The 11107-nt window shown below is 29.2% G+C and overlaps 1 protein-coding gene across 1 annotated transcript in view; it reads left to right on the top strand.

Annotated features, from left to right (window-relative positions):
* Nucleotides 1-1751: 1751 nt before the first annotated feature.
* Nucleotides 1752-11107, top strand: part of LOC106680148 (kynurenine formamidase) — a 24415-nt gene continuing 15059 nt past the window's right edge. Inside the window, exons 1-2 of the mRNA XM_014419658.3 lie at nucleotides 1752-1886; nucleotides 10297-10409. Coding sequence (XP_014275144.1) covers nucleotides 1881-1886; nucleotides 10297-10409 — 119 coding nt within the window. The 5' untranslated portion in view covers nucleotides 1752-1880. The remainder of the gene's footprint in view (nucleotides 1887-10296; nucleotides 10410-11107) is intronic.

Genomic DNA, 11107 nt, shown 5'->3' with positions numbered 1-11107 from the left:
GCTTGATGATGATGATCTTCAAGGGCACACACACAAGTTAAATTAGCCAAAAATCGTGAACTATTAAAAACCAGGAAAATATATATACACATATATTATATACGTTATGTATAGTTCCTGAGACCTTAAATATTTAAGTATTTACTTGTTATTGAAATTTACTATATCCATTGTATAGCATGAGTAACAATATTTTTATAGTGAATGAACTCAAAAATGAATTATTTGTAATTTCTGGAACAGCCGCCATTTTATTTTACCACTACCTATACTTGGCAGACTCATCAATTTTGACTAGTAATTATACATAGTTTTTATTGAAGTAATCAAAAATTAAAGTTAAATAGCTTATTTTTTTCTCCTCTTGGGATCTTAACTATTTCCCAAGAGCCCAAGAGGAGAAAAAAATAAGAAAGGCAGTTATCTCACCCCAATTTTTGATTACTTTAATGAAAACTATGTATAATTACTAGTCAAAATTGATGAGTCTGCCAAGTATAGGCAGGGGGAATAAAAAATGGCAGCTGTTTCAAAACCTAAAAAAACATAAATTTTTATTCGGAGCTCTATATCTTAAAAACTACCAACAACAATAGAAAATTTAAGAGAACATTATTTAAAGAAGAGTAAATTTGCTAAAATTTTGAGCCCTAATAGAACTATTTACGTTCAATAGTTCTCGAGATATAGCTTTTTAAAAAGCAACATTTCATAAAAATGTACTGAAAGATCAGCAGTTAGTGATTTTTTTTAAAAATGTATATCTCAAAAACCATTTGAGTTATAAGTGTTCGGAAAAATTTTTATTTGCCAAATTCATATTCATATGTGAATATCATAACAACTACTACCCCTACGAAGATAAATGTCACAAACTACTTTATAGTAAATTAAATTTTCTTTATTTTGAGTGTTGGCAGACATATGTGCGTCTTATGGGTCTGGAGATATATTTTTTCAAAAATCCAACATTTTATACGAACAACTAAAAATTAACATTTTGTAAGTTTATTTTGTCAAATATCATAAAAACTACTACTCCTACAAAGATAAACATTATCAACTATTTTGTAGTAAATTTACCTAGCTTTAATTTGAGTGCTGACAGACATCTGTACGTCCTATGGTTTCTGAAATAAAATTTTTCATAAATCAAACTTATTGTCTGAACAACTATAAATCAATTTATTTTAGCAAATATCATGAAAACTACTATTCCTACGAAGGTAAAGGTCATAAACTACTACTTTATAGTCCATTAAACTAGCTTTAATTTGAGTGCTAATAGACATCTGTACGTCACATAGGTCTTGAGATATAGATTTCTGAAAATAAATTAACTAACTACTGATATTTCAGTACATTTTTATGAAGTGTTGCTTTTAAGGCTTAATCTCGAGAACTATTGGACGTAAATAACTATATTAGGGCTAATATTTTAGCAAATTGACTCTTCTTTAAATGATGCTCTCTTAGATTTTCTATTGTTATTGGAAGTTTTTAAGATATAGAGCTCCGAATAAAAAATTAATTATTTTTAAGGTTTTGAAACAGCCGCCATTTTTTATTCCCCCTACCTATACTTGGCAGACTCATCAGTTTTGGCTAGTAATTATACATAGTTTTCATTAAAGTAATCAAAAATTGGGGTGAGATAACTGCCTTTTTCTGGTTGGCTCTTGTACTGAGCGGTTTATCGCAGACCCCTACTCTCGATTCATTTTCCTCGCTGAACCCCTGCTCTGACATAGTATAAATACGGAAGGAAAATTTTCAGCGTTTTAGTATTCAGTAGTCAGTCCAAGCTTTCATTCGATATTTTGGAGTACTTTTTTTTTTTTTTAGTGGTCGCTTTTTGTTCATCAATAATTTTAGATAAGATGCAGGTATTGTTTTTCTTTAAAACTTAAATATATTCAATTATTAATCATTCTTTTAGCTCTCAATCTGAGCTTTAGTTACATGACGAATATTTTTAGAAATTTATTGTCCAGTGATAAATTATTATCAAGTTTAAAAAAATGTTAACAAGCATTTTTGGAGCACTGCTCAGAAAATATAGTTTTTTTTTCACGGTATTAACCGTTAATAATTAATATACCAATTAATTTGTCTCTTTCTGATGAATAAAAAAAAAATATTAAATGATTTATTATTCATTAAAATTGATGAGGATTTCAGTAAGGTTGGTAAAAAAAATCCCCACTTCTCCCAATACAAACGGATCACAGTAGGGAATTAGAAGTTTTAAAAATATAACAAAAAAGAGTAGAACATTAAAAATTAAATATATAAATAAATTATAACAATAAAAATATCTGGTGTGGTGTGCGCATCGTAAAGCTTTCACTTACAAACCTAGTTACGTCCGGATGCTTTATATAGGTCGGTTGACTCGAGTTAAAATCTAAAAATCATGGACCACAAATTTTTATTTTTCGATTGCTATGATAATTCGTGTGGTTGTAACAAACATACAATAGAATACAACAGTTTAACAAAAAATAACGTGGCCGTTATAAAATGGGGGAAGACGGCTTTACCCTGTTCATGTCGGAAGTATCTATTTTTATTTAATAATTCATAAAATTCTGTTATATTTTATATTTATCTATTGTTTATTATTGGTAAGATCGGGAACTGGTTATTTTTTTTCTAAATAAACAAAATTAAAGGTACTTTAAGGGGGAAGATTTTGAGAAAATTCAGCACTTAAGCTCTGTCAGATTATTTCGATGAAGATAAGAGCTATCTGGCAATAAAGACTTAATTGTCCGTTGATTCACTGAGTTTAAACAAAATCGCTAGAGCCTTTTTCGAGAAAATTAAAAAAATGTCAAAAATCAATTCTGTAAAGTGGTCCTTTCAGTCAGTATAGTTTTGCGAAAAACTTACTATCACATCATAAGCACACATTTTTATTAAATATGTAATTTATGTTTCTTATGACTTTTCGTTTTTGAGCTGACTTCCGTCAAAACAGGTATGAATTCTGTCTCGTTCATTTTCATTTGATATTATTCTTATCCCTTATCATCTCTTAATTTGTACTTTCTTTAATATTTCTTCTCCTTATCTGTTACTATTACCGTTTTCATTTATTGTTTATAATCTTTAATTTTTACGTTTCATTGTACGCCCTTCTTATTTTCCACTTTTTTTTTTTTTGAACTTATGCTAAGTGTTTGTATCTTTTTTAGCCCTGACGAAGCCCTGCAACGTGGGACGAAACTTTACAACTTTTTTATCTCCGGTTCTAATTCGTTTAATCAGACCCGGTTTGTGCAGTTCATAGGGCCTTAAACCACTGCCAAGTTACAAGTAGATTGATTAAGCCGTTTTGAAGTAATTTTTTAAAAAGTATCAAAGGCAGATGTAGGATGAAAATTAGTAAATTGAAGCACATACAGGGTTATTATTTGAAAACTATTTATATTTTAGGTAGTAAATATTGTTTAATTAATTGCTTTGTACGATTCATCTTTGGGGTCCCCAGGGACGCCTCTGTCACCCGATTTTATGAAGAGTTGACGTGGCTTTATCCCGCCGTGCATCGTACATCTTAGAAATCTTTCAATTTAAGTCCTCAATGGATTCCCGCAATACCCGCTCACGGCCTTCAGACTTATATGTAACTGTACATCGGACCACAGCCTTTGGTACATCTTTCCTTATCCCTATGGAGTTCCATTCCCTCCTTTATTCGTAGTTCTAATACCCTTCCAATCTTCAAATCCCGTATCTTCGACTACCTTCTGTCCACTCAATTCCGTAAGAATAACAATTGAAAGTTTCAATAAAGCTCTATATATTTTATGTCTTAGATTTTCGTTTATAATTGTAAATATTTACACGAGCAGAAATTATCGCTTTTCATTTATTATTTTTTAGTTTAATTGTATTTTATTTTTTATCATTATTTTTATTTTTATTTACTATCAGAAGTCATCTTATGTTTAATGATATAACAAGTGGTTTTATCACTCGTTTATATATACTGTTAATTATTGTTGTTTATTTCTATCTTTTAAAATTCATTGTATTATTTTATTTTATGACATTTTGTAATTTACTCTAAGGTTCTGAAGCCTAATTTTGACGCCTGTAAATTATTCTTAAGGGATCAATTCCAGAATAAATGAAGATTATTATTATTATTATATACATGAAAATACATTAGACAATAAAATTACATTAAATAATGAGAAAAAATCAACTAAATCAGATCAGTATTAACGATAATACATCGAAGTTGGTTGTTATCAATATACGCTACCATAGATACCACACTTTCATAGGTCAGTAGGTCAAACTATTTCTGTTTTGTTTCTTATCGCATATATCGGTTAAATTCATGTTACCAAATCATAATAATAAATTATACGTAAATTATTACTTTTTTTTATACAAATGTACATCTATAGAAACATTTTATATCTGGGTAATTAAATTAATTAGTCTTTTATAAAAAAACTCAAGGGAAAGTTAAATTCATTGAAGGTTATGTTTTATCATTTCTATAGATTTTTATCTTCTTTGCAGATTTAACATTTTCTTTCATTTAACCACTCTCCTTTTTGTTTTATTTAATACCAAAGTGATTTTAATTGAAGGGATTAGTCAACAAATATTCTAGGTCCTCCATATTTGTTTCTCTGAACGACGCAAGCGTTTAGGATAAACTTTTAGTACAAGATCCGGGAAGAAAAAATTCAGTTATTTCACCTCAATTTTTGATTATTTTAATGGAAACTGTGTATAATTACTAGTCAAAATTGATGAGTCTGCCAAGTATAGGTAGGGGGAATAAAAAATGGCGGCTGTTTCAAAACCTTAAAAAAAACATTAATTTTTCATTCGGAGCTCTATATCTTAAAAACTACCAACAACACTAGAAAATCTAAGAGAGCATTATTTAAAGAAGATTAAATTTGCTGAAATATTAACCCTAAAAGAGCTATTTACGTCCAATAGTTCTCGAGATATAGCTTTATAAAAAGCAAAATTTAATAAAAATTCACTAACTCTGAAAGATCAGTAGTTAGAGAATTTATTTTGAGAAATCTATAAGACGTTCTCCTTGGTTTTCTAGTGTTGTAATTAATTGTAAAAATATAGGACTCCAAATGAACAATTAATTATTTTTTACGTTTTTAAACAGCCACCATTTTTTATTCCCCCTACCTGTACTTGGCAGACTCATCAATTTTGACTAGTAATTATACAAAGTTTTCAATTAAGTAATCAAAAATTGGGTTGAAATAACTGTTTTTTTTACAAAATACGAACAAACTGATTTTTATGTATTAGATTAAAAAAATATATATTTATTTTTTATATTCGCCAATCTGCCGTATTTATAAAATGTTCCTTTGTACCTTATTATTTAATATAATTTACAATCTAATTTTATAAATATTGCATTTTATTAATATCTTATTAATTATTTAAATGCAAAATTAATGTATATGTTTTATCATAAAAACATTTTAATCTGGCCCCCTGCGAGCAGTTGCTTTACAACATATATCATTATCAAAGGACACGATTCTATCAATTACGCAATCGAATAGTGATTAGTGTTTGATTGATGTCGACATGTCACTGATTATCATTTCTGATTGATAATACTCTTTGGACCTCTCAACAAGATATCATTAGCAGGGCGAACGTCAGCATTCTGGTTTCCTGTCTTTTGTTATTGTATAGATAGTCGAGGATAAACAAGTTTTTTGCTGGAACTAATTTTCCAAAAAAGACGGGGTTTCATTTTTTGTATTTTATTATTTTTTTTTTTTTCTTTAAAACAATTTTGATCCTTTTTCTCTCAACTTTATTCTTTTTCAAACATCCGACGTTTCGACCACTTAGGTCATTTTCAAGGATTCCTTATTTTGTTTTCATTTTTTCCTTTAAAATTCTTAAATGCCGGCTAATTGCCTTTGTCCCATAAATTCTTCTATAAAATTCTTTCCCAAATTTAAAACTTTTATTAACCACTTTCTTACTACGTTCATTTGCAAACTCCAAACAGTTTGGACTTTGCAACTGTTTGGAGTTTGAAAATGAACGTAGTAAGAAAAGTGGTTAATAAAAGTTTTAAATTTGGGAAAGAATTTTATAGAAGAATTTATGGGACAAAGGCAATTAGCCGGCATTTAAGAATTTTAAAGGAAAAAATGAAAACAAAATAAGGAATCCTTGAAAATGACCTAAGTGGTCGAAACGTCGGATGTTTAAAAAAGAATAAAGTTGAGAGAAAAAGGATCAAAATTGTTTTAAAGAAACTAAACCACTCTCAAACAAGTTTATTAATAAAAAATAAATCTAATTTTTTTTTTTTTACATACCAGTAATAATAGTCCAATAAAAATATCATAAAATTTCTGTACCTAGAAGTGTTAAGTATTACTTTTTGTCAACGGATTCTTATATTACAATAAGAGCAAACACGGTTGTAAAATGTTTATCACACATGTTACAAAATGTTCATAAACTCATAGGTGCTTTTACTCGTTTGCCAAACAATGGCTAATTCGCAAATGTACAAGCATGTGGATAGGTATTTAGTACAAGAGTCCAAGAGGAGCAAATTTCGCCATAATTTTTTTATCACTTTAATGAAAACTAGATATAATTACTAGTCAAAATTCATGAGTCTGCTAAATATAGGTAGGGGGAATAAAAATTAGCGGCGGTTTACGTAACAAAACGTAAAAAATAATTAGTTTTTCATTTGTTAAATAATTAGTTTTAGCTCAATATTTTTACAACTACCAACAATAGAAAACCTAGGAGAACATCATTTAAAGTAGAGTGAATTTGTTAAAATATAAGCCCTAATAGAGCTATTTACGTTCAATAGTTCTCGAGATATAGCTTTTTTAAATACAACATTTATTAAAAAATACATTGAAAAATGGTTAGTGAATTTATTTTGAGAAATCTACTTCTCAAACACCATTGGACGTAGGAATGTCTATTAGCAATCAAATTAAAGCTAGTTTAATGGACTATAAAGTAGTTCATGACCTTTAGCTTCGTAAGAATAGTAGTTTTCATGATATATGCAAAAATAAATTGATTTATAGTTGTTCGGACAATAAGTTTGATTTATAAAAAACTTTATTTCAGAAACCATTGGATATACAGATGTCTGCCTGCGCTCAAATTAAAGCTAGTTATATTTACTACGAAATAGTTAATTATGTTTATCTTTGTAGGAGTAGTAGTTTTTATGATATTTGACAAAATAAACTCACCAGGTTTTTAAACAGCCACAATTTTTTATTCCCCCTACCTATACTTGGCAACCTCACATCAAAAATTTTTAAATTTTGATGTGAGGTGAGAATTAATATTTGAGGATGGCCGATTTGGCCGAAACGTTGGACTGTTGATGTAATCAAAAGTGTTGAGACTATACAAGGATACAATTTGATTTATTTAATAAATTATTAACTATTTTATAGTAAATTTAACTAGCTTTAATTTCAATGCTGGCAGATATCTGTACGTCCAATGGATTCTGAAATAAAGTTTTTCATAAATCAAACTTATTGTCCGAACAACTATAAATCAATTTATTTTTGCATATATCATGAAAACTACTATTCTTACGAAGCTAAAGGTCATCAACTACTTTATAGTCCATTAAACTAGCTTTAATTTGATTGCTAATAGACATCTATACGTCACACAGTTCCTGAGATATAGACTTTTCAAAATAAATTAACTGACTACTGATATTTCAGTACATTTTTATGAAATGTTGCTTTTTAAAAGGCTATATCTCGAGAACTGTTGACCGTAAATAGCTCTATTATGGCTCATATTTCAGCAAGTTTACTCTTCTTTAAATAATGTTCTTTTAGATTTTCTAGTGTTGTTGGTAGTTTTTAAGATATAGAGCTCTGAATGAAAAATTAATTAATCTAACGTTTTAAAACAGCCGCCATTTTGTAGTCCCCTACTATACTTGTCAGACACATCAATTTTTACTAGTAATTATACATAGTTTTTATTAAAGTAATAAAAAATTGGAGTGAGATAACTGCCTTTTTTTCTTCCCGGCTCTTGTACTAAACTAAGAGGTAGAGTAAAACTGTATTGGGCTGCGAGAGAGAAAATGGCGTAATTCCCCACTTCCTGTGGCGTAAGAAAAAATATATAAATTTTTTATGCTGTTAATGAAATTGAGAGAGCGTATTTATTTTCCAAACAATAGTTTATATTGTCCGAACAACTAGGACAAGTTTCCATGTAAAAAAATCATATTATTTTCCCAATATACTTTAAAACTACTCCCCCTATGAATAAAAGTTTCATAAACTACTTTATAGTAAGTTAAATTACTTTTATTTGAAGTGCTGGCAGGCATCTGTACGTCTTATAGTTACTGAGATATATTTTTTCATAAATCAATAATTTTGTCCGAACAACTAGAAATCAATATTTTGTGAGTTTATTTTGTCAAATATCATAAAAATTACTCCTCCTACAAAGATAAACATTATCAACTATTTTATAGTAAATTTACCTAGCTTTAATTTGAGGGCAGACAGATATCTGTACGTCCTGTTGTATCTGAAAGAAAGTTTTTCATAAGTCAAACTTATTGTCCGAACAACTCTAAATCAATTTATTTTAGCAAATATCATGAAAACTACTATTCCTACCCAGGTAAAAGTCATAAACTACTTTTTAGTCCATTAAACTAGCTTTAATTTCAGTACTAATAGACATCTGCACTTATTTCCTGAGATATAGAATTCTCAAAATAAAGTTTAGTAGTTTAAAACTACTCCCCTTATGAATAAAAGTGTCATAAACTACTTTATAGTAAGTTAAATTACTTTTATTTGGAGTGGTGGCAGACATATGTGTCTTATGGTTACTGAGATAAATTTTTTCATAAATCAAAAATTTTGTGAATTAATTTTTTCGAATATCATGAAACCTATTACTCCTACAAAAATTAACTTTATGAACTACTTTATAGTACATTAAACTGGCTTTAATTTGTGTCCTAATAGACATTTGTACGTCAAATGGTTTTGAGGTATAGGTTTTCTCAAAATAAATTCACTGACTAATTATTTTTGAGTGTATTTTTTATGAAATATTGATTTTTAAAAAGCTAAATATCGGGAAATTTTAGACGTAAATAGCTCTATTAGTGCTTACATTTCAGCAAATTTACTCTACTTTAAATTATGTTCTACCCCCTAGTTTCTAATCTTGCATCCTCTTCCATTCCTGACAATCCTCCGAGGCCCCTGAAAAGAAGATGGCCTCCAGACCAGCTAATGTAAAATGTCATTAGAGTGCTACCAGTGGGTAGTTTCTCTACACGCCTGTAACACTCCAATTTAACTTAGATCAGATTTACTAAATGTATTATAATGTACAGTTGTAAATAGCAATAAATAAATATTAAAAAAAAAAATTATGTTCTTTTAGATTTTCTAGTGTTGTTAGTAGTTTTTAAGATATAGAGCTCCGAATGAAAAATTAATTATTTTTAACGTTTTGAAACAGCCGCCATTTTTTATTCCCCCTAACTATACTTGGCAGACTCATCAATTTTGACTAGTAATTATACATAGTTTTAATTAAAGTAATCAAAAATTGGGTTGAAATAACTGCCTTGTTTCTCCTCTTGGGCTCTTGTACTAATATAACAGTTACATTTTTCCTTTCACAATTGATTATGGACGGGGGAAGAAGGTATAGTCTCGTACAAAAGAAACTACTAACTTTATTCGTTATAAATAAAAAAATTAAGATAAAATCATTAGATAAAAATAATAATTCTTTCATAAGCCTAACAAAACAAACAATTGCCATCTTATGGGGAAAGTACCAAAAAGAAAAACAATTTAATTTAATAAAAAGGAAGAATTTATAACAGGATGTCCTGTAGCAGTGTGGGCTTCAGTCTTCGGGTTGAGGTTGGGTTTTCCAAGTTGTAGGTCACTGCTCCTTTAAATTTCGGTAACTGGGAGTGGAACTTCATGAACCGTTTTTTGTATGTAATCCTCTATTGACTCCATTTTTAATTACCTATGTAATTGGTTATTTCTTACAAACCAATGAGCATCCACTACGATGTACAAGTCTTGGATTTGCGGCAAACTGCAAACGTGTATTCCAGCACAATATAGCAGATTTTTTGAAATGTCCGCGGCATATATTCTTAAGTTTATTGCCAATAACTCTAAGTATTACAAATAGCTGAAATTTTTTAATCTTATACATAAACAATTATGTCTAACATTTGTTTTTGTTTTTAAGATGTTGCTGTTTATGTTATTTATTTTATCTTCGGCGAGTGCCAAACAACTCGTTGATTTGAGCTACCCATATGACGAAAACACCGCGTATTGGTTCACTGAGATTCCGTTCAGGTAATGTTATTTTATGATCCTTATAATATTTTTTATGATGGTGTTATTAGACAATACGAAAAGTACAATTTTAAAGCCACCTCAAATTTACTATTTTTTTTTTTTTGGAAAGCTTTAAAAGAACAAAACAACTAGTTGGTTTGGATATAAACATTTATTTGGTTAATTTTAACATTTCAAAACTTTTTTTTTTAAATAATTTATTTATTGATATTTACAACTGTATACATACAAACACATCAAGTAAATTTGCTGTAAGTGATATTATGACATGATAAAACATGTGGAGAATCTACCCATTGATAGAACTCCAAAAACATTTCTAAAGGAGATCTCGAGGCCATCTTCTTTTCAGACGTCTAGGAGGATTATTTGGTAGTGATGGGGAAGCCAGGTTAGAAACGATTTGGTTTGGGTGGTTGGGAAGTTTATTATGGAAGGATTGGTACCTGGTTCTGGCCAAATCGGCAACATAGGGGACATTGGTGTCTTGATGGATGATTTGATTTGTGACAAAGTAAGGAGCATTAAGGATTTTACAAAGGATTTTGGACTGTAAGGATTGGATTCGAGAAGAATTAGATGGTTTAGTAGAGCCCCATACCTCAACTCCGTATGTCCAAATAGGCCTTATAATAGTCATGTAGATCAGTCTTTTGTAATGGATTGGAAGTTTGGACCGCTTGACTAGTAAATGT

The sequence above is a fragment of the Halyomorpha halys genome, unplaced genomic scaffold (genome assembly GCF_000696795.3).
Source record: "Halyomorpha halys isolate HHAL.00 unplaced genomic scaffold, Hhal_1.1 Scaffold246.1, whole genome shotgun sequence".
In the NCBI taxonomy this organism is placed as follows: Eukaryota; Metazoa; Arthropoda; class Insecta; order Hemiptera; family Pentatomidae; genus Halyomorpha; species Halyomorpha halys.
The sequence above is the reverse complement of the archived record's forward strand: the minus strand, read 5'-3'. Positions and strand labels throughout refer to the sequence as shown.